The sequence below is a fragment of the Ceratosolen solmsi genome, unplaced genomic scaffold (genome assembly GCF_000503995.2).
Source record: "Ceratosolen solmsi marchali unplaced genomic scaffold, CerSol_1.0 scaffold11, whole genome shotgun sequence".
Classification (NCBI taxonomy): domain Eukaryota; kingdom Metazoa; phylum Arthropoda; class Insecta; order Hymenoptera; family Agaonidae; genus Ceratosolen; species Ceratosolen solmsi.
Genome location: NW_011948416.1, coordinates 13,476,185 through 13,498,987, shown reverse-complemented (window position 1 = coordinate 13,498,987; position 22,803 = coordinate 13,476,185). Strand labels below are relative to the sequence as shown.

The 22,803-nt window shown below is 37.5% G+C and overlaps 4 protein-coding genes across 4 annotated transcripts; 3 read left to right on the top strand and 1 right to left on the bottom strand.

The window, feature by feature from the left end:
* Positions 1-8,039: 8,039 nt before the first annotated feature.
* On the top strand, positions 8,040-8,896 carry LOC105359363 (28S ribosomal protein S36, mitochondrial). The gene is made up of 4 exons (XM_011495958.1): positions 8,040-8,225; positions 8,342-8,396; positions 8,483-8,655; positions 8,819-8,896. Exons 1-4 carry the CDS (start codon positions 8,205-8,207, stop codon positions 8,834-8,836), a joined length of 267 nt encoding a protein of 88 aa, XP_011494260.1. The 5' UTR covers positions 8,040-8,204; the 3' UTR covers positions 8,837-8,896.
* A 1,058-nt stretch (positions 8,897-9,954) lies between these two features.
* RIC-3 (RIC3 acetylcholine receptor chaperone) lies at positions 9,955-15,100 on the top strand. The gene is made up of 10 exons (XM_011496155.1): positions 9,955-10,180; positions 10,385-10,750; positions 11,326-11,663; positions 11,790-12,000; positions 12,786-12,838; positions 13,187-13,350; positions 13,441-13,624; positions 14,011-14,087; positions 14,139-14,866; positions 15,084-15,100. The coding sequence occupies exons 1-10, from the start codon at positions 10,030-10,032 to the stop codon at positions 15,098-15,100; spliced, it is 2,289 nt and encodes a 762-aa protein (XP_011494457.1). The 5' UTR covers positions 9,955-10,029.
* A 545-nt stretch (positions 15,101-15,645) lies between these two features.
* Positions 15,646-16,882, top strand: RpL18A (ribosomal protein L18A). The gene is made up of 3 exons (XM_011495957.1): positions 15,646-15,737; positions 16,217-16,396; positions 16,487-16,882. The coding sequence occupies exons 1-3, from the start codon at positions 15,720-15,722 to the stop codon at positions 16,820-16,822; spliced, it is 534 nt and encodes a 177-aa protein (XP_011494259.1). The 5' UTR covers positions 15,646-15,719; the 3' UTR covers positions 16,823-16,882.
* Positions 16,883-18,024: 1,142 nt separating this feature from the next.
* On the bottom strand, positions 18,025-22,230 carry in (inturned planar cell polarity protein). The gene is made up of 10 exons (XM_011495956.1): positions 22,076-22,230; positions 21,432-22,014; positions 21,285-21,359; positions 20,545-20,801; positions 20,372-20,461; positions 19,934-20,270; positions 19,501-19,835; positions 19,090-19,415; positions 18,599-18,762; positions 18,025-18,524 (listed from the first exon to the last, which is right to left on the bottom strand). Exons 1-10 carry the CDS (start codon positions 22,228-22,230, stop codon positions 18,057-18,059), a joined length of 2,790 nt encoding a protein of 929 aa, XP_011494258.1. The 3' UTR covers positions 18,025-18,056.
* Between the last annotated feature and the right edge of the window lie 573 nt (positions 22,231-22,803).

Genomic DNA, 22,803 nt, shown 5'->3' with positions numbered 1-22,803 from the left:
GTTTGTGAGGTGAGATAGGGTAAGGTGCGGAGAGGTGCGGTGTGGTGAGGTGAGGAGCGGTGAGGCGAGGCGAGGCGTGGCGTGGCGAGGCGAGGCGAGGTGATGTGCGGTGAGGTGAGGTGGGATGAGATGAGGTGAGGTGTAGTGAGGTGAGGGGAGATGAGGTGAGATGAGGTGAGGTGAGGTGAGGTGAGGTGAGGTGAGGTGAGGCCATGCGAGGCTTGGCCGGGTGAGGCGAGGCGCGGCGAGGGGTTGACCAGTGGCAAACTCGTTTCTCGCGGCTCCGAGAGCGAGGCTGACGTCAGGCGGACAATTTGAACGAGCCAATGGGCTTGAGCGGTGCAAGGCAGTGGACCTGGTGGGGGTCTGGACGCGAAAGGTGCGCGCGTTGCCGTCGTCGCATAGCCCGAGCTGTTCCGAGTGCGCCGCAAGACGAGACGGCCGCGGCCGGCCGGCCACGCCGCCAGTTTCTGAGTGAGTGTCCTCGTTGTCGTCGCCCTCGCCCTCGCCCTCACCGTCACCGTCACCGTCACCGTCACCATCGCCGTTGCCGTTGTCGTCGCCGTCGCTATTGCCGTCGTTATCGGCTTCGTCATCATTATCATCGTCACCATCGACGTCCCCCTTGTCGTTGTCGTCGTCGTCGTCGTCGTCGTCGTCGTCGTCGTCGTCGTCGTCGTCGTCGTCGTCGTCGTCGTCGTCGTCGTCGTCGTCGTCGTCGTCGTCGTCGTCGTCGTCGTCGTCGTCGTCGTCGTCGTCGTCGTCGTCGTCGTCGTCGTCGTAGTCGTCGTCGTAGTCGTAGTCGTAGTCGTCGTCTTAGTCGTCGTAGTCGTCGTAGTTGTCGTCGTCGTCGTAGTCGTAGTCGTCGTCGTTATCTTCGTCCTCGTCATCGTCATCGCCTTTACTACCATTGTCACTGTCGCTGTTCTCTTCCATGTTTTCGCCGCTCCAAGTGTGAGAACTCCGAATTCCGAGAAGAGCCTGGCGTCAGAAATGCCGAGGCTTTACCTTTATCCTCGTCCCAGGTAAGAGATCGCAACAGAGCCATAGTTTAATTTGGAAAGAGGGAGAGTGAGAGAGAGAGAGAGAGAGAGAGATAGACAGACAGACAGAGTGTGTGTGTGTGTGTGTATGTGTGTGTGTACGTTCGAAAGAGTTAGAGATGAACGAAACGGAGCACCGGGAGTCGCCTGTGTTTGACACCTGTTGATCGCATGGCAACGGGAGGATTCTCCCGGGAGGGACGAGACAGTTCCGAGAGAGCGTCAACGTGGCTTCCGGGGTTTCATCCGCGGTTCGCACTCTCCTAGCAAAAGCGCGTGCGCGTGCCCGCGACTTTCCCAGTCAAACGCGCACGTGCTCTGAAAAGTCGTCGCGAACCATCGTACACTGTTATACCGTTATTCGCTACGTCGCGTACGAAAACTTGCTCTTGTCCTGGCTCGATGGGTAGTTTCGTCGGTTAGGGGACTACGAAAGGAAGAAAGGAGGGAGGTGGAGCGCCCCGAGACGAAGATCCCTTTGTCTACGCGACTCGGCTCCTCGGGCCCTTTGTCCTTCTCCCTCTCCCTCAAGTCCTTTCGCGCGTCTCTGCTCGCGGACTCTTTCGGCCGGAGGCCCCATGGTGTTTGCTACTTTGACATTGTCAGTGGGACGAGTAGCGTCGAGTCGCGTAAGAAACATCATGTGTCGCCCGAAACTTTCTCCGAATGGCCGTCGTTGCGAAATAAGCCAAGTGTTGAGGCAACCGGTCGACCTAGTAAACTACGAGGTTTTCGTGGCCTCGACGTGTACTGTAGCTGGTCGACAATCCAGTTAAACGCGCGTCAAGTCATTCCACTCGTGCGCGCATACGCACGCACACGCACACGAACGTACATATATACACAGAGATCAGAAGTCCGCGCACAAAAGTACAAAGAAGAGCGTAAGTATACAGCAGTCGAGCTTATGGGTGAGTAATCAGGGAGTCTATGAATCAGAAAATGTTTCACGTTATTCGTAGGTTTCGATCGGAGAAAATAGAGACTAAAAGGAGTCCACGGATTATCAACGGCATTGTCACGTGCCCCCCTCCTCTCCCTCCATCGCCACCGCTACGTACCAACCCCTCCTCCTGCTCCATCATGTGCTGTGCGTGTATATAAGGAAACAATTCTCTCTCTCTCTCTCTCTCTCTCTCTCTCTCTCTCTCTCTCTCTCTCTCTCTCTCTCCCGATAAAACCGATTATACTAGCGCAAACTATAAAGGTAAATAGGCAGGCGCGTAATCGCGTGCGTCGACGAATCCGCGAATATCAAAGTGTTATGGGCCGTGGGTATCGCGAGGCCCAACAAGCGCCGCGCGTACTATCCCTTTTTTTTATTCCTTCCTTTGATTCCAGATTGCCGGTTAATAGCAGCGTAGACCAATTATATTGGACGTGACGAGTACAAGAGGATCTTGGCGCGGACATTTTCTTTGGTTATCTAGCTGTATGAGTTTTGTTGTACATCATAAAGCTAGGTTACCGGAGTTAAGCTCCTCGCCATATCAACAATCGCACTGGTCCACGTCGACGGGACGATCGATCTCGTCCCGCATTCCGATGCCCAACGTCATTGTCGAATTATACAATTAGCGATCGATCTATTATGCTACCACTACTGCTGGTCCTGGGGCGCCTGCTGCTACTGCTGCCGTTACCATTGCCGTTGCTCATGCTGATGCTGATGCTGATGCTCGTGCTAATTCTGCTGTTACTGTTGATGCCGAAAAAGTTGATTAACCGACCACGCGCCTTCAACCAGGCGTATTCCATCATGTAACATCGTCACTTGGCCTACTCATTACTTTCTTGCGATAAATTCGTGCGCCATTCGTGTGACCCGCGTATCTCATCGAACATTTACATGGCTAGCGTTTCTGAAGGGGAGTAGTGGAGGTTGGGGCTGGAGGGAGGAGAGGTATGAGTCGGGGCTCACACACTTTCCCCGCAAACCAGTGTTTTTCTTTCATTCTGTCCCATCCTACATTCTCTTGTGTATTTGCTTCACTATATTTTTCTTCTTTTTGCATATTTTCATATCTTTATTATTATTTAATTATTTATTTTATTTATTTGTTATTTATTTATAGCCCATTATTACCTACCGCTCTTTTTCGTTCTCTGATGCGTCCGTCTCCTCGCATTAATTTTTTCGTTACTTAATTTAATTAATATTTGTAGGAAGTTATCGATCAACAGAGTTCGATCGTTAATTTTCTCGATAGTGGTGGGTGATGGTCGTCGTCGTCGTCGTCGTCGTCGTCGTCGTCGTCGTCGTCGTCGTCGTCGTCGTCGTCGTCGTCGTCGTCGTCGTCGTCGTCGTCGTCGTCGTCGTCGTCGTCGTCGTCGTCGTCGTCGTCGTCGTCGTCGTCGTCGTCGTCGTCGTCGTCGTCGTCGTCGTCGTCGTCGTCGTCGTCGTCGTCGTCGTCGTCGTCGTCGTCGTCGTCGTCGTCGTCGTCGTCGTCGTCGTCGTCGTCGTCGTCGTCGTCGTCGTCGTCGTCGTCGTCGTCGTCGTCGTCGTCGTCGTCGTCGTCGTCGTCGTCGTCGTCGTCGTCGTCGTCGTCGTCGTCGTCGTCGTCGTCGTCGTCGTCGTCGTCGTCGTCGTCGTCGTCGTCGTCGTCGTCGTCGTCGTCGTCGTCGTCGTCGTCGTCGTCGTCGTCGTCGTCGTCGTCGTCGTCGTCGTCGTCGTCGTCGTCGTCGTCGTCGTCGTCGTCGTCGTCGTCGTCGTCGTCGTCGTCGTCGTCGTCGTCGTCGTCGTCGTCGTCGTCGTCGTCGTCGTCGTCGTCGTCGTCGTCGTCGTCGTGTTCGTCAGCCTGTAAAAACGACCGCCGGGGCAATTCCGACGCGCCGTAAATTCGTTGTATCTAATCCCCGTTCCTGTAAATCACTGGTGCAAAAAACCCTCGCTCTCGTGGCTCCCGCTCCCACCCCCTACCGCCGCCCGCCATGGGAGCGCGTTTCGCGTCGATAAAAACGACGAATTTTCAGGTGCAGATTACGGATACGCTTGAGGGGCATACGAGAATGGTTCCCACACGATCTTACAATAAAACGAGCCTCCCTACGCTCACGCTCCTCGTTCACGGATAGGCGCGTGAGGGCACGCACACACAGTGTCTGGAGCACTCGAGGAAGGAGCGGAGCCAGGATCCGGGGAGTGTGTGCGCGCACACGTTAAAGGAAAGGCGGTGGTACGCGATGCCGCTCACATCTATTTATCGCTCAACGCACTTGGGAAAATTCTAAAGGATGTGTGTGCCGTGTGTGAAATAAAGGTATTTCCGTCTTCGGTCGGAATTTCGTCTATTGTTACATATAGGAGGTGGCTGCCAGCCCCCACGGAAATACGCACCATGTGCGCCAGCGACGCCGTACTGATTGCCTTCGAGGATTCACCGATGGGAATTCACAAATAAAATAAAGAATTTATCTTTAATTACCTGCCTTTCTTCTTCTTCTTCTTCTTCTTCTTCTTCGTCTTCGTCTTCGTCTTCGTCTTCGTCTTAATATTATTATTATTACTTCCTTCTTCTCACATCTAGACCTTAAAATCCCTAGCCCGGTCTTTACTTTGTAATGTAATTTTAAGCCCTTCGTCGAAATCCCCTGATTTTTCTTCCCTTTATACTTTTTACTCTTTTGGCTTTTTATTTTTCTACCTTTTCTTCTTCTTATTTTTATATTTTTCCTTTTTCGAACGAGCCATGGAATGTCGGCAGATGGCGCCATGTTACCGATAAACCTCGATTCTCGGAGATTCAGCCATTCGCCCTAATGAATAATGCGTCGTTGAATATTAATTAATCAAGATTGGCTTCATCTTCCGTTTACCTTTATTGTTAAGTGACTCATAATAATTAGAAACTAAAGCTGACCACTGCAAATTAAATACAAATTAAAATGCAAATTACATCTTTAACGCTGAATAATGTAATGTTGTACGGGTGTAATGTGTAATAAGCGATTTCAAAACATATTTTCAAATTTAGATTTTTTTCCCCAAGTGAAATCCTATTTGCAGAAGAGTGCACGTACGTATGGATGCGCACGCAGCGGCACTTAGACGTAACGGGGTGAGAGAACGAGAGAACGAGAGAACGAGAGAGAGAGAGAGAGAGAGAGAGAGAGAGAGAAGGAGAGGATAAGCTTGTGTGTAACCAAGAGTATATCCCCGTAGCAATATACGTGTTTGTTCACATAATGAATATTCATATGATACGCGAGTAACTTTCATGACGACGCGCCATTCGAATCCTACAAATTAATAATCACACTACGTGATTCAGTTTCGGCGCAAGCTTAAACTTTTCGCTCAAATAGCTAATACGTTGAAAGAATTTTTACACGAAGGTTCGCTCACTTTACAGTGGCAAATACCTTTTGAATTAAGATTTTCTACTTCGTCTATTGTTCACGTATTCGGAAATATCAATCGATTGATTGTATTTCATAGAACTTTCTCCAGTCTTCTAGGACCTTCAAACATTCATGAGGCAAAAGCCGTAAAGTGTATTATATATTAATAAGTTAATCAACGGTCGGGGATGCGTTAAATAATAGCACGCATTCAGAAATTACGTTTTTTACTGCAATTAAAATATTTTAATCATTAATACGTACTTTCTATTTAATTAATAACAAAATAAGAGCACTTAATTTATCGAATCTTGGTGTTAAAACATAAAATAACGTCTTAAATATATTAAATGTGATTGAATTGAAACGAATTGTTAGATAGAATGATTTTTTTGACACTACCATGAAAATTTTATCGAAATATTTAGGTTTAATGTGCAGACGAATTTTTATGCGAATCCGCTCCATTAGTAAAACGATGATTCTATAATAGTAGGTACGATGATACAGGCAATGATGAAATTTTTTCAAGCTGAAATTCCCGAGTCAACTTTACCTCAGCGACCATATTTTCATTTTAATAAAGAAAGAATATTTATTTCGAATATTATTGAGAATTTCTAATACTGGTTATACTCTTGTCAAATCCGATCAAATTAAAATTGACATTGATTTCAAATGGGAACGATGAAACATCAAATGCCATTGATAATGTAATGTCGTTCTGTATATATTAAGTAAAATTAGACTTCTCTAATTATCCCGTTAAACTTGTATTGAAAAGAAGAAGAAGAAGAAGAAGAAAAAAAAGAACAAAGAATGGAAAATTAGTAATAATAAAGTAGATGCAAAGGTAAATAAAAATACGAAAAGATACGGAAGGAGGAGAGAGCCAAAATGGTAATGAAAGTATTAAATAATATATACAGAAGATCAGACAAAATTTTAAGACTATCTGATATCTAGTAATCCTTATCTACGAATCACTTAGTAAAAATATAACAGAATTTATGACAATTAGAAGCAATTTGTATCGTTACTCTGGATATTCAACATTTTTTTTCTTCAAAGGTTAATTAAAATTAAAAATTTTTTTCTTTTTTTTTTTTTTTCATTCCGCAACATGTAACACTAGATAGATTTTTAAAAATTACATCAACATTACCTTTATTTTGTTATATTTCTTAATTAATGTTTGAGTGAAATGAAATCCTTGAAGCATGAAAAATCTTGTTAAACAAAATACTTTTTTTAAGTACTCTTTTCATATTTTCAGTTTTATATTAAAAATTAGTAGATAATAACAAAGCGTAGGAACCGTTTATCTAACTATTTGGTAAGAATGTAACTCAGTTTGTAATCTACGAAGATAGTTATAATTATAAAAAAAAAATTGACTGAATTATTTTCTTATTGTAATTTTATTTCCGATGTTATCATTTTACCTTTAATAAATTAGTGTAATCGACTAATGGATAATAAAAATGTTCATACTTACTATATTACAGGAAACAGACGAGTTATTCATTAATTTGTTTATGCGACTGGGTCAATCGATTGAAAGAATATTACGACAAGTAATTGGAATTGATAACTTAAGAATACAGAGTATTAATGGAGATAGAATACGATAAAAGAAGCAAGATGGTGATAAAATGAATTTGACAGTCTTGGCGATTGCGACATATAATCTTGACAATGAGATGGAAAATATTCTGCTTCTAATTCTGCTTATCGTAACCGTAGAGGCCGGATATAAGTTGTCCGTTACCATGGGCATTACAATGCCTTTAGGCGATAAGTTATAAAATGTACCTCTGCAAACTATCTATAAAAAAACCACTATGCTCAAAACATTTTATTACGGAATCTATGAATATCTATTCTGGTCGAACCTTCGTTTCTGATATCTGACTCTTGCACTGGATGAACTTTGACTAGACTTCATTGAGAATGCATCGTCGCACGAGTCAACGCAGGAACAAGCATTACCTGCAGAAATTGATATTCGGACGATAAATACTTTCCAAATGGGATAAATTGATTAATCATTGATTTTTGTTTTTCTACATAATATACAAGACAGATGGTGTGTGGTGACGTATAACTGAAAAATGTTATTATGTTTTATGGGATGCACGGATAAATGTGTACGATCGAAGGTTAACCTATTTAATACACATTTCTTTACGATCGCGAACATTTAATTGTAATTAAATTTGTTGAATTATCATCAAATTCGGCTAATGGGATAAGATCGTGTCAATTGTAATTAATTCGAATGTTTTCGTTCCTTGAATCTCGGGATGCTTCCCATGAAAACAGCAACCATGATCCGATATGCCAAACTCCTTCCACTCGAACGAAAAATGATGAAAGCCCAACGACTCAACGAAATTGATGTATAAATCACGTAGGCGATTATGCATCCTCAAAAAACCTACGGCAAATATTTTTAAATCTTAATCTTTAGTCGGTGTAAAGCGCATTGATCAAGCAGCAGTGATTTTGACGTCGTGTCGTCATAGTCGGATTAATTGCTTAACCTACTCTCGCTTGCGATACAGCAACACTTCACACGTGTACGCGAGCTAGAATACAAACCGTTGAGGAGCGCACCCTAGCGGGCTGTCGGCCAAGCACGTTATGCAACCGCTTAAATTGCAATGGTAATGGTAGTGGTGAGTGTCAATCAGTATTATGGGTAATAGCTGGTGGGACATCTCGTAGATTCGTAGATTGTCGTCGAGCAAAATTTGTATGAATCTCAAGGATTTTAAATCAAGTCTTTTAAAGGAAAGAACTTAAAAATAAAAAAGAATGGCAAGTAAAGGCTGGAAGGTAGATATTTTTCTACAATTTCATTTGTATGATGTACGGCGAATGGTGGGAGCAGTCTCCGATCGAATTACATCTAATCGAGAACAATCAAGTTTTGCTTTAAATTCAATTTCTAGGTCGTTCAGGCGCACGTTCCTATGATTAGATTTCGGAAAGGCGTTAATAATAGAGGTAATGTCGCTTGCCATCACGGCCATTAATGTCATATCCTCGCTTAAAATCCATTTAGCGCTAAACTCGATTCTTTTGTTGGTTAGTTGCGGCAGTAGTAGCGAAGTCAGCGCCATCTGGTTCAGGAGGGGTATCAGCTAATAAGCCGGAGGGTGCAACTGGACCAAACGTCGTCGTGTTACCGATTATTGATGACTTTCAACTGCCCGTGAGGTTCCAAAGGCGACCCATCGATACGAATGAGATCGAGTACATTAATGTTAGTCTCTTGTTTACCTTGATTCATTCGAATCGTCGCGTGCACACGCTACTTTCCTTTAATATCTATTAATCCTTTATTATCGCCGATTGACTCTCGCCAATTACGTAACAGCGAAATAATTAATGTCATTTAAAGATAATTTTTCTCTTCTTCGTTTTAGCGTGGTGGGCCGGAGTAAGTGGATAGTCATGCGCTGATAACAGCCGTAAACAATGCTTAGATTGCTGTAAACGCATATGTATGTATATATTTATTAAATAATTGCTCTATCTATCTATATATATATATATATACATATATATATATATATATATATATATAGTAAATTGGAGTTTGGTCATTTAGCCGAATTATTGTATAAATTCGACGTTAAGAATACAATAAAATGATATAGCATTAAAGTGAAAGTGCCTCGTTATTTCTTGTTGTTGTATAATAAGGTTTACCTTATTATAGCCATCTCGTATCTCGTTCCTGAGCGATTTTGGCCGTTCCCAGCTACGACTCCGCTTTATCGCGCCTTATTGCGAATTTCACGCGTAAACCGCACATTTGACATTGCGTGCGGGTCTACCGTATTTTTAGATCGACCTTTTCCAATATCCGTAAATATATATTAGAAACGAGCGAGCTTAAAAATAGCTACCGACGATTCTCGGTACTCTTGTGTGCTCTAGGGGTGGGTAGATGGGCGGGCGGAATATTTTCACAGATCCGGGCTTCTCCTTATCCCCGAGAGAGTCGTCTCGTGATAAAGTCGGGGGCGCTCCTTCCAAACGAGTTCAAAAGCTCGATCAGTCCGTAATATAGGATTGGGTGAAGGCGTGTACGCAACCGCGCACCGTCGCGGCCGCGCAGAGCCCGAGCCTGGAGAAGAAGGAGAAACTCGACACGACATCGTACTCCTCTTCACCCGAGACGCTACTCCGTCACAATTACAACTACAACTACAGCTATAGCTAAAGTTACAGCTACAGCTACAGCCGCAGCGGCAGTAACAACAACAACAATAACAGCAGCAGCAGCAGCAGCAGCAGTAGCGCAGTTCCGATCTTGCGCCGTCGCTGTCATTGCCACCGCTCACACCAGTTATACATTAATACGACGTTGTTTCTCGAGGCGGAGACGGGTGCAACCCTCGTCACTGATGTGCCACTCGAGTTCCTTTCAGCCTTACTCGATGGGACTGGGGAAGCCCTGACGATTTATCGTCTAATCGATATAACCCCAACGACACGAACGCCCAGGCATTAGCGCGAACGCAACGACTTTGCGTTGAAAGCGACGGGCGAAGAGGAAGAAGAAGAAGAAGAAGAGGACAAAAGGTGCGTAAGATTGATAAGGGTAGGCCAGTGCAAAGAGGCTAACAACATGACGGACATCACTACGGAATTCGGCCCTCGCAAGACCGTCTTGATACTCGCGATTGTCGCTGGATGCTTTGCTATGCTGTGGCCCAAGATTTTTTATCCCATGTTAAGGGCATCCGTCGTTCCACCGCACTCGACGGCCGACAGTTCCGGTAAGTCTTTTGTTTCGCAATACTTATGGACTTTGGCGGGGGATTGGGATGATCGTGCGATCGCCTTTCAAATATCCTTTCGTCCTCTCACTCGACCCTTCAACATGCCACGGCATTAAAAGAAACAGAAACACGCTGTCATTGTATTAAAATGTATATATTAAATGATATATAATTTCATCTTTAATTTGTAATGTTGATTAGGCTGTTGCGATGTGATATTTGAAAACGATGTGACCGCCATTGACATAATGCAAGAACTGTGTCATAATATTATAAAGCACCATGACCATGTCGATCCAAGGGTAAGGGATGCTCTTTACGTAAGCAAATTTAAAAAATTGACACCTTCCAACATGAGATTATGCAAGGAAGAAGTACTCGCTAAATGTGGCATAAATTTGTCCTCTTATTCGGCCGAAAAGGAACAGTTAGAGAAGTTCTACAAGCAAATTTTAGAAGAAATAAGAGGATCTAATCGTTCGTTGTGTATAGAGTCTGAATTTGGAGTGCCGTTGTCTAGGCTAGGGATGCCCCATCTTAATAGATATCATATCTTAATGCCGCACAGTAAGACATCTTTTGGACTCGCTGGCATCGATGTATTAACAAATTTCACTAATGCTATTTCCGCTCTTCTGGTTCGCATAATTAATGCTTGACTAATACTCATCTTTTGACTAATTGTCTGACTAAATACGGTAAACCGACCCAGCAGGCTTCGTAGTCACATAAAATTTATAATTATGTATAATCACGAAACCGCTCGTGTCGTCTAATCTCCCTAAATACAAATACAATTGCGACTTTAAGCATTATATTATATGATTTTCAATTAATTAAACGTGTGTGTTTGTGTGTGAGTGAGTAAGAAGTAAAACGTAGCGTACCTTTTGGCGAATCGCCAAGTTGAAAACACAGAGCAGTTGGCAAACGCAAGATTTAAAAGCACCGTCATAATTTGAAATACATATTTTATTGCTGTTAGAGTGAAGTGACTAGCGAGCTAACAGTTTTTTTCTTCTTCTCTAAATAAGCTAAAAATATATTAACTCTTGGTGATCTTACACCACTGCTTTAGAGTATGATTAAAAATATTATGCACCCAAGGTCAAAGGCTAATGTTTTTATTTATTTTAAAACAGATAATATAAAGCAGGAACGTCAGACGCCGCCCCACGCTGGAAGCTATCATCCTGCACTTAGGGAGCGAGGTAGAGCCATTCCATCGTCTCACATTGTGCCAAGAATTCAAGACAGATCCGATCACTTGGCGCCCATGAAAATGAGACCGCCTCTAGGAGGTGCGGGTCACGTGGTTGCAGCACCCAAGGGAAATGGTTCCTTAGGACTTCTTATGCCATTATATACAATTGGGATTGTAATCTTTTTTCTCTATACAATGTCGAAGGTACTTATGGGAATCGTCGTACCACTTTATACTATTGGAAATGTTCTATCTTTGCTCTATAAAATTTTCCAGGTATTTATTTACTTTCTACTTGTTTAGTTTGACCCGTTATTCTTAACTTCCTTTCTCTTAATTTTCTAACTGAAATCATAACGCAAGTGTATAAAGTGTATATTTAACATACGTATTGATTATTAGGTATTAAGAAAGTCCACGGACAATGAAATAATAAGTTCAGAATATTCGACCACTGATGCTGAAAGAGAATATCAAAAATTAGTCTTCAATCCGGATGTATTTGCCGCAGCCGTAACCGCGGTAAATGGAACCCAAGACGAACAGGAAGAAACGTACACCTCGTCATCGACATCGACGGATCCGCCTCCAGTAATTGACGAATTGCAAGAACGTAAGTCAACTTCTGCTCCCTTTTATCGCAAAGAGCATTGAGATCAAGTTTGATGGGAAAATGATATTATTTTTCAATTATTATAATACAAATAACGACTGTAAATCGTAAATCGATTTCTAAATTGCACATGCTGCTGGAACACAAGAAGTGGCAGGGGATATTGAGATAGATCAACTGAGACGACGTTTGGTAGAAACGGAAGCAGCTATGGAAAGAATCGTTGTTCAAATAAGCAACTTATCGCGTTCTGTTATGCATTGTTCAACTCCTCCATCAGAAACGAAGGTTTAGATGAAAGTTTATGAAGCGAATAATTATTATTTATGTTTCAAATTTTTTAATTACCGTAACTCGTAAAATTGCACGTTCTTTTCTTTTTTTTTTTTGCGCACGTCTCAAGCTTTCCTCAGCATTCATACAAATATGAGAATTAGATTGTTTTTTTGTTTTTTACTTTAATTTATTAATGTACAAATTTTATAGATACATTCATTTATTATACGTCTAGTTTCATTAATATAGGCAGTCTAGAAGTTTAATAAAAATTATTATTACACGTTACACATGTTCTTTGCTTTTATTTACTATGCGTTGACTACTGGGGGATTAATAATTATTAGTTGTTAGTCGTTGAATTGTACGATTCTAATTATTAGAGAGAGCAGATGGGTCTGTGCAAATTGTAAACTAGTTGTTGACTATACCATTTAAATTGGTAATATTGGCAATTGAAACTGTATAGATTTTACACACTATAATTTCGTATTTTTTTCAACAAGTAGATCAAGCACGCAAGTCTATTGGTCTGGCAGCTGGGGTCAACCCCATTCTAAAGGTATTTTCCTAAATGCTAGAGAGTGTTGCTCTCTTTTCTGGAAAATAACCAGTAGTGGTTGCCGCTTTTAGCTAAGAAATTGTTTGTTCTTGTCTTTCGCAAATAATAGAAAAAATGATGTGCATTATTGTTTAATAATTGTTGAGATAAGAAATATTTATATATGTTTGACGATTGAATATTGTTTTTATCTTTCTATTCTTCCTACATTATTTATGTATTGCCTACAAGAGTTTTTAGCTTTTATCTAATGTAGCATGCTAATGCTAGGCGTGAGACAAAATCATTTTATGTCCGTCTTAAAGTCTAAATGAACAATAATAATAATAATAGCCCTATAAATGACAGGAGCCGAATTTACTTGAAAAACCATGCAGTCAAGATGAAAAGGATTGCGAGGACTCTCATGAATTATCATCGACGATCAAAGTTGTTAATATGGAAATGACTACATCGTGCGAAGGTGGAGTTAAATGCAGTAGACCGAGCACACCGATTATAATGCCACATGGGTAATTGTTATTTTTATAAATATATATAGGTAGATGGATGGATAGATAGATGGATTGATCATTCGTCTACAATATCGCTTGAATTTATAGTAATGCTGCAGAGGAGAAAGAAAAAACACCACCGATTTCAATTTATTTGGAAGGTGCACTTCCTCCACAATGTGACCTACTCGTAACAGACTCGAAAATACAGGAGATACAAGAGCAAGAAAATGTGGAAGTTCCGATCGTTCTTTCCGGCAAAATGACACTATCTCTCATCAACCTTGACCAGGTAGCAGCTGTAAGAAAATATTAAAATAACCAACAGAATCAAATGAAACTACGGAATCTTTTTTTATTTGGTGATTCTTTTATTTATTTAATTTCGTCAGCTTTGCATTCATACAACCCCTTAACAAATGAAGTAATCTTTGTTAAGTCACTGACTTTTTTTTTTTTTTTTTTTTTTACTAATTATGTAATAATACTGAACGTTACAATACAGTATGTAGCCTCTAATATTATTGTTAATTATTTTTGGAGTAATTCTTTTGTCATTCTTTTGCTTTTTCATTTTTATTTGATCTGTTCATTTGAAATGTTGTTTTTGTAATATGTGTTAGTAATGTTATTTATTATATAAGTATAGTATATAATTTGTCTTGAATTTGTAAACAGGAATCCCAGGAAAATAATCTACTTGAATCCACGATCGCAAGTGAAACAGAAAATAATGAGAAAATTTTTTTAAGCGAGTATAAAGGAAGCGAAACAGAAATTATTAATGAAAACTTAATCAATGAAAGAATAAACATAATTACAATGGAAAAGCTAAAGGGAGGAGAAGAAACAGAAGAAATTTATGAAAGGAGTAGCAAAGAGGATGATGTTGAAAGTGATAAAAACATAGATGACAGATATAAGAATATTAATAAAATTAATAATGACAAATCATTAAGTGGGAAACGTAAAAATTTGGAATCTTTACAAGAAAAACATAATAACAAGTTCAATGAAAGTATTACACGCGATACGGATAATGTTGTCAACGATAATAATGTAGATAATATAAATGATAAAAATGATGCAGATGGTGACAGTAAAGTTCATGATAACGTTTACAGTGTTCACGATAATAGCAATAATAATAAACTATCTCTTAATGTAGAGGGAATGGGGGAGGAAGTCGAGGAGGAAGATGAGAACGAATATGAATTAGAATATAAAAATCAAAAAGACAGAGGGAACGAACATAACGAAGAAGGTGAAAAAGAATATGAAAAGGAAAGTAAAGGCGAGAAAGAAGAAATTGTAAATGATTCTGAAGACGAAATTGAGGAATATGAGGAAGAAAGTAACGACGAAGAAAAAGAAATTCAAGATGAAGTTGAAATCGAGAATTATGAAGATGATGAAGAGGAAGATGAAGAAGAAATTGAAGAATATGAGGATGAGGAAGTAAATGAAGAAGAGGAAGAAAGTGAAGGAGAGGAAGAAGAAAAAGACGAGGATGAAGGAAAGGAAGGAAATATGAGTAAAATAAAATATAATGAAATACAAATAAAAAAAAAAGAATGAAAATTTTCAAACCAATAATCGACGAAAATAAAAAATAGAGTATTCACATTTAGTTAAATTGTAAAGGATTAAAATTTATATACAAAATTATTATAAAAAAGATTTACGGTCATCTTTTACAAATGACTTAAATAAAAATAAACAAGATAATATTCTTGCATTTTTAAAAATAGTTGCAAATGGTTTTTAACTTCTTTATCATGTATTTGCTAAATGTATACATGATGTTGGGAAATAAGTAGTTAATTTTTTTATAATAGATATATACCAGCAAAGTTATAGATCTATAAAATTTCATACAGATTTTATTCATCTAACAATTGTATTACTCCTGTAACTTATAATATAAAATATATAAATATCTTCAGAGATTTAATTTTTATGTTTTTATTATTAATCACATAATTATATTGAAAATTATTAATTAACCTACATTCTTATGCGTTTTAAATTTAATTATGTACGTATGGGTAGACCGTTATATATGTATTTTTTTTTTTTTTTTTTTTTTTTTTTTTTTTTTTGGAAATTCAAAGTATTTTAACATAATAACAAAATATTTCAGCCATTTCTTATAATTATTTATTAATATTAGTTAAATTGAAAACAATAATGATTTTTATTTATTAATTTTTTTTTGTTACTTATTTATATTACTATATTTTTAAATTTTGATTTTTAATAAAATTTGTAATGGTGCCTGGAGTTGCACTGAAATTGAATTTAAATTCATGAAAATGGCGCGAATATCGTGGAATTCCGCATTCGATCCTTTTTCCGGTTGTGATTAACCTGAGATCAACGTAATCATGAAGGCTAAGGGAGAAGTAAGCTAAATTTTATATATCTTTAGTATAATAATTATATTATAAAGTCTAAATACTTATTTATATGTTTATTCTCGATTGTTTTTACCAAAAATTATGTCTGTTTTGATATTTTTTCTATCTAATTTTTTAACATTTTTGTAACCCCGTGTAGTATGGTTATTACCACATGTGTTACCTTTTGTATTTAATAATAATATCACAGCTTGAATATAATACATTGATTAGATTATTCGTTATCGCGTTGAATGTCAATTATGAGAGTGTAAAATTTTTTAAATTGGCATTATTTTATAAATTAAGCGTAAAAAAATGATAAATAAATCCTTAACCTCAATTGTCATGTATTAAAGATTATTTGAGCATTAGATTAAGAACGAATATGCGTGGAATTGAAATTTTTAACAAGTAAATCAATTTCTGAATAATAGATTGTATATGAATTTATATTGTATTAATTATTTAATTATTTGTTATAGTTAAAAGAATATGAGGTGATTGGCCGTAAATTGCCTACAGGAAAGGAGAAAACTACTCCTCTGTATAAAATGAGAATATTTGCACCGGATGCAATTGTTGCCAAGTCGAGATTTTGGTATTTCTTACGTCAGCTTAAGAAATTTAAGAAATCAACCGGTGAAATTGTCTCTTTAAAACAGGTAATGTCCAGTCCATCGATTGATACGCTAATTTTAAAATTGTAGTACGTACTTTTTCACCATCGATACAACTTTCTATTAATTTGGCAGATTCCAGAAAAGACGCCTGTTAAAATAAAGAACTTTGGTATCTGGTTAAGATACGATTCTAGATCGGGAACGCATAACATGTACCGCGAATACAGAGATTTATCCGTAAGTGGCGCAGTTACACAGTGTTACAGGGATATGGGTGCTCGCCATCGTGCAAGAGCACACTCGATACAAATAATAAAGGTAGAGGTGGTTAAAGCTGCTAATTGCCGAAGACCGCAGGTCAAACAATTTCATGATTCTAAGATACGGTTCCCGCTTCCAAAACGAATTCAGCACAGAAACCGTATGCCCTTGTTCAGTGTTCGCAAACCAAGAACGTATTTCCTTTAAGTTTTCACATTAATTTTATATTATTGTAATATTTTGTCACAAGGAAATAAAAATACAATATTAAAGAAAATTTGTTTACATTTCAGTTATTTACAAAATTTAAGTCACCCTCTTTTTCAATAGTGTTTCTACGAAGTAATTATAAGTTTCAGTCTTGGAGAATATTGACACTTTCTTTGCAATTGCTCTTGAGACACTTTAAATTTTAAACCAATTTTTCTAAACTCGTTGCACCGATTAATTATTCTTTCACGATTAAAGCCACTTACGATTGTTATTGTAAAAAAATAATGTGCCGATATATGTAATCATATAAAATGAAAAATGACTGGAACATTTCGACAACTAACGATTACTAGTTTCCTTGCTCGAAATTAGTTTAACTTTGAATTTGTAAATTTCATGAAAATTTAATTACTCTAATATTAAAAAAAAAAAAAAAAAAAAAAAAAAAAAAAAAAAAACAAGAATATTAACGTTTACAATTGAAGATGGATGGCAAGAAATTCTTTATATCAAATGAAAAATAACGATATATCGAATGTAAAATGATCTTTTAATAATAAAATGTAGTGTAGTCAATCTGTCGATAGTAAATGATCAAAAATATTATGAATTATTAATTTGCAATGATAGGTATTTATCATTAATTTTGTTAAAGACGATGATGTATTCGCATTTGTAAATTTCAACTGGAAAGAGTTTTAATGAAGGAAAGTATCGGTCTTCCATTATCATTTTTTATTAATTAAATCGATCCGCATTAATAATTGCCTTCTTTCCTCGGCTTCTGTAGAGTAATTCGATTATCAGGATAAATAAGTCACTAGAGTTTTAGCTTAAAAATGTAAAGCGTTTTTATTAATAATATTGCTCTAATAATGTTTGAACTTTCGTTGTATTTAATACAATTATTTATTTAATACTTAATTCCAGGTACTTTTTTCTTTTAAAGAGAGAATAATTATCTTTGTCGTTATAAATATTTAATTTTTAAAAATTGCATTCCATTAATAATTCTCATTTTTTCCTATTTTTCTAATAACAATGTTACAAGTCATCACCACACTTGGTAAAATTTTTATTTTAATTATCAATTTTCATAGTACTATATGATTTATAGTATACTTGTATGCGAGATGAAATGAGAATTTTGTCAAATACCAATTACTTATAGCGGACTATAACTATAATTTAGATACAATAAGAATAGAAAGGATCCAATGTTTTCAAACTAATGGTTTGTAGATTGCAATCTAAATGCCATTTCAATTAAATTTTGCGGCGCACAGTCTTGATAACATATGTACAACTCTTTAGGCCTTGGAGAATTATATAATCTTCCGACTATCCAGTATGTACAGTTTTCCCACTCCAATAAAATACCATGTTCCTTAATTGCAATTAAACTTTTGTTTATCACAGATTTTCCGGCATCGTGAGTCAACAATTTTTTATACCTCTTTGTGTCGCTCAATAGTTTGTGAATCATTTGAGCGCAGCCGTTCAAATTCGACAGAAATTCGCTGTCTAATTCATTGACTCTCGATGATATTAAAACACCTTCGAACAAATCTATATGCACGTAGTAAACTAAAGAATTTTTATTACCAGTTGTAACAATTTTAGGTACAATGTATTCCGCTTGATGTAACAAATTTTCTCGTATATTGCTGATTTCGGATATTCCTGTTTGATCATTCTGAATATTATGTTAATTATATTAGTGCATTATATAAGGCAAGCGTAGGTTATATTAATTATAAGGATACTCACATCCAAATCGGAATCACTGTCATCGGAATATCTTGTTAACAAAGCATTGCTTCTCTCTCTAGTAGCTCTTCTACCCAATATTGGCGCAGCCTGATCGCTCATTTCACTGACTTGACTGAGGGAATCTTGACTCGGTGAATCTCGAGACGCTTCAAGAGAATACCCTAAAATTATTGCATTATTGCAAATAATAATATTATAAGATTAGGGGCAACAACAACAACAACAACAACAACAACGACGACGACGACGACGACGACGACGACGACGACAGTAGTAGTAGTAGTAGTAGTAGTAGTAGTAGTAGTAGTAGTAGTAGTAGTAGTAGTAGTAGTAGTGTAGTAGTAGTAGTGGTAGTAGTGGTAGTAGTAGCAATAGCAGTAAACGTCATTGTCATTGTCATTGTCATTACCATTACCATTACCATTATCATCGTCATAATCATCGTTAAAACTTATTTAACAATTATTAATAAAGATTGTTCGCTATACCAGCATTAAAGTCAACTCGAGACTCTTCGGAGACTCTGCTTTTTGTCATACTTATATTGTCGTAAGGCACTTTAGTCACATTGTGATTTAAGCTGCTTATAGATTTTGATTGATTTGTCTTCATAAAGCCTACAATATTTTCTGCGATGCTTGGCGAAGAAAGTTTCGATAGCGTCGTTTCCTTCTGTGGTACAATAATCTCTGGTTTGGCATTAGCATTAATCCATTTCTCAGCCAATGCCGAGATACCGATTTTTCTAATATGTTTGAGAGTTTCCTGAGCCTCTTCGACGTAAAATATATCCGGTCCAGAATGTTCCTCCAATCTGTTAAGATGTATTTAATAAATCTTATTTTGTTGCTCTCATTTGTACAGTCCTGTTAAATTTGTAATGTTACATTGAGTCTTACATGGCCGTGCAACCTCCTGATTCCAGTATAACAGCAAGTAAATTGTGGCCATAACCAACGATAAGTAAAAACCATCGATATGTCAACGAATAAGCACTTTCATCTTGCCACTGCAATTTTCTATTCACGGACGACGAAGGATATACCTTATTCCAAATAACGAGAGATTTAACGTCCTCGCTGTTGATAAGATGTAATATACCATGTCGTCGTAAAAATGAGTGAATTTGTATTAAATCCTCAGCGGGTAAGTGAGATCCTAGTAAATGCCTTCTGTGATACAAACAACTTCCTATAATTGTGTATAATCGTTGACATTCCATGGGATCTTGATTCTATGGATAAATCGACAAGCCAATCGATGGCAGAAAATTTAATACAACTGCAAAATGATGATTAATCGATAATGTTAATGAACAATAATAATACGTACCCAATCCCTATAATCCATTGCCTCCATTTCACTCAATGCTGCATCAATTTGTATTTGAGCATCTCGCGGTAATTGCACCAAGTTAACAATTGGCAGTAAAAAACTAAAATCGTATTTACTTAAATCGTCGATATTTACATTGGTTTTTAAATTTTCCGAATTAGCTTTACTCGCTACTACCTTATCTTTGTATAGACGAGAGAAAAAAAGATAAAAAAAGTGATCTAAATGCAAATGATTCTCTTCTTTTTCAAAGCATGTTAATATGCTTTCGTTCATAAAGGATAAAGTGCATACGATATCCATTGAATGTTCCATAGCTTCTTGTTTATTGCAGCTGTAAATAATAAATCAATTAAACGATTAGTTGCCGATGCCGAAGTTTTATTACGACTAATGATAGACTATTATTATTAAACATTTTATATTGGCATTTACCATTTATCTGGCACAGCGATCAATAATAGTTCATCCTTGTAGGAAAAATAAATGATATGCGTTAATCCAGTTGAAGTTGAAACGGTTGTACTAAGACAATAATAATTTGTACAAAATGTAAAAGATTTCTATTTTATTTAAAGCTCTGCTTATGTTTTTCAACATAAAATTACCTAATCGGTTGAGCTCCAACGATATCGGGCAACATGTGATTTAATGTAATAAATGCTCCCTTTGTAATTGATAAAAAAGATTGAGTACTTTTAGTTTTTGTTCTGGGAAATGAATATAGCACACCCTGCATATCCGATTCACCCTCTGAAAATTCCTTTGTTTTTATAAAAATTACACCCAACGATTCCTTAATCAAAGACTCCATTAGGATTGTGCTTTCTTCTTTATCAGTTAATTGCCGTGCTAATACCGATTGCTAAAATTAAAATAACATTATCTTACTTTAGCAATAATATCGTTGGAATGTATTTAGATAAACAAAAAGTTAATAACAAATTGCAGTAATTAATAATAACACTTTTATTTTTACATATCAAATGAAATTTTTTTAAGCAAAAAATTAATATGAAAAAAATTTTTTTACCATATAATTCTTTTGTATAGATTTTGCTCAAATACTATACTACGATAATAAGTAAAATAAAATTATAATTCTTCTTTTATTAAAAAAATCTTTGTTCTCACGGCATATTTGTGCATTTTACAATAAATCTTATACTATTATTAAATTTATTCTACAAAGATTATTGGACCATGATTTTATCGATATTTTGATATTTATTATTAATTAATTAAGAATGCGCTTCTTAAATGTTGAAACTTATTTACTCGATCAAGCGCTACATGACTGTGGTGAAAATAAAAAAAAGTTACAATGGAATTTGCATTACGAACTTACGTTCGGACAACTCATTGTCGCTGGATAATTCTCATAGTTGCCATCGAGGCACGTTCTTTGAAATTGGCAATGAATCTGAAATAATATTAAATTTTAGTCCCAATTATTCTTCGTCTTAATGATTATTTGCCTATTTAAATGTCTTACGTTTGTAGGAGAAACAATTCTCGAAAGTATAGTGTTGATAGTGTACTTATTAACATCTTTTGAATTAATCGATTGCAACCAATCTCCGACGTTAATTTCCTTAGTCTTTAAAGCCTCGCCATCGGGAACGAATCCTGCAACTATGATTTTGGACTTGTCCGATGCGACACATGGAATTATACCCAAGTAAGCCTCGCAAGCCGTCGCACGTCTTCCAAGCTTATGCCGCTTCTCTGGTTCGACCCAAATATTTACAGAATATTTTTCTCCCATCTTATAATCGTCTCTAATAAAATTCTCTCTTTCTCTGTGCATTTTGCTAATTGATTCATGATTTTGTCTGAGTTCAGAAGCGAGGCCGCTCATTCTCACGCTATGTCTGTAACTCTCTCTACGCTTTAATAAACGAATTAATTTTCCTGCTCTTGTACTACGACGACGAGTTAATTCTGGTGGAGATGATGCGTAGTGATTATCTTCCCTAGCTTTATTACTATTAAGGGCAGCAAAGGATTCCATTAATGATTCGATGTAAAAGACTTCTCCGGTAGGACTTATTTCAGATTCCCATTCAATGACTGAACTATGACAATCAGAATTGCTTAATTATTACATGTGGCATATAAACATAAATGCAAGCTTACCTCGAAGCATTTGAATAATATGATCCTGAACTAGATCCGCTATCACTGGCCCAACATTCACGCTCCTCGTCAACAGGATTTTTGCCATTTTTAACATATCCATAACTTTGCTCGTCGTTTTGATACAAAGGGGCCTTCTCCTTAGGATCGTTCATTATTATATTCTTGAATGTTAATAGAAATAAAATTACTATGTAAATTAAGTAATGAGAATGGTAGTTATTGTCCTGATGAATATAGACATTGTAATTAACGAGTTTTATTATATTTGCCTGACTTTACCTCAGCATAGTTTTGTGCGTTGAAATGAGCGTCGCCATTGGCGTAAAACAGGGGCGGGGGGGGGGGGGGGGGGGGGGGGGGGGGGGGGGGGGGGGGGGGGGGGGGGGGGGGGGGGGGGGGGGGGGGGGGGGGGGGGGGGGGGGGGGGGGGGGTGTGATGGGCAAGGAGAATAATTAACGAACGCACGCTTTTGTATTTTTTTAGCGCGTTGGGCCTATATTTTTAACAGCTAAATAAATGTAAATTAATATAAGCAAATAATTAGAAATTCTACAATGAGATTTTATAATACAACAATCATGTATATATGTATATATAAATATATAAGCATAAATACTTGCAATATTAAATGAATAATTTTTTATTAGATAGTTGAACAATTATCTTTATTGCTTTTAAAATATTTCTTATGTCTTAAATAATTCTATTTATAAAAGTACAGCGAT

Coding starts and splice junctions, on each gene's coding strand:
- RpL18A (XM_011495957.1), top strand. Junction 16,397..16,486: donor AAATTGTCTCTTTAAAACAG/GTAATGTCCAGT, acceptor TTAATTTGGCAG/ATTCCAGAAAAGACGCCTGT.
- LOC105359363 (XM_011495958.1), top strand. CDS start 8,205: ATGGCAAGTAAAGGCTGGAAG. Junction 8,226..8,341: donor TGGCAAGTAAAGGCTGGAAG/GTAGATATTTTT, acceptor TTCAATTTCTAG/GTCGTTCAGGCGCACGTTCC. Junction 8,397..8,482: donor GAAAGGCGTTAATAATAGAG/GTAATGTCGCTT, acceptor TTTGTTGGTTAG/TTGCGGCAGTAGTAGCGAAG.
- in (XM_011495956.1), bottom strand. CDS start 22,230: ATGAACGATCCTAAGGAGAAGGCCCCTTTGTATCAAAACGACGAGCAA. Junction 21,360..21,431: donor GAATTGTTTCTCCTACAAAC/GTAAGACATTTA, acceptor ATATTATTTCAG/ATTCATTGCCAATTTCAAAG. Junction 20,462..20,544: donor GTTGGAGCTCAACCGATTAG/GTAATTTTATGT, acceptor TTATTGTCTTAG/TACAACCGTTTCAACTTCAA.
- RIC-3 (XM_011496155.1), top strand. CDS start 10,030: ATGACGGACATCACTACGGAATTCGGCCCTCGCAAGACCGTCTTGATA. Junction 12,839..13,186: donor GGGTCAACCCCATTCTAAAG/GTATTTTCCTAA, acceptor TATAAATGACAG/GAGCCGAATTTACTTGAAAA. Junction 13,625..14,010: donor CTCTCATCAACCTTGACCAG/GTAGCAGCTGTA, acceptor ATTTGTAAACAG/GAATCCCAGGAAAATAATCT.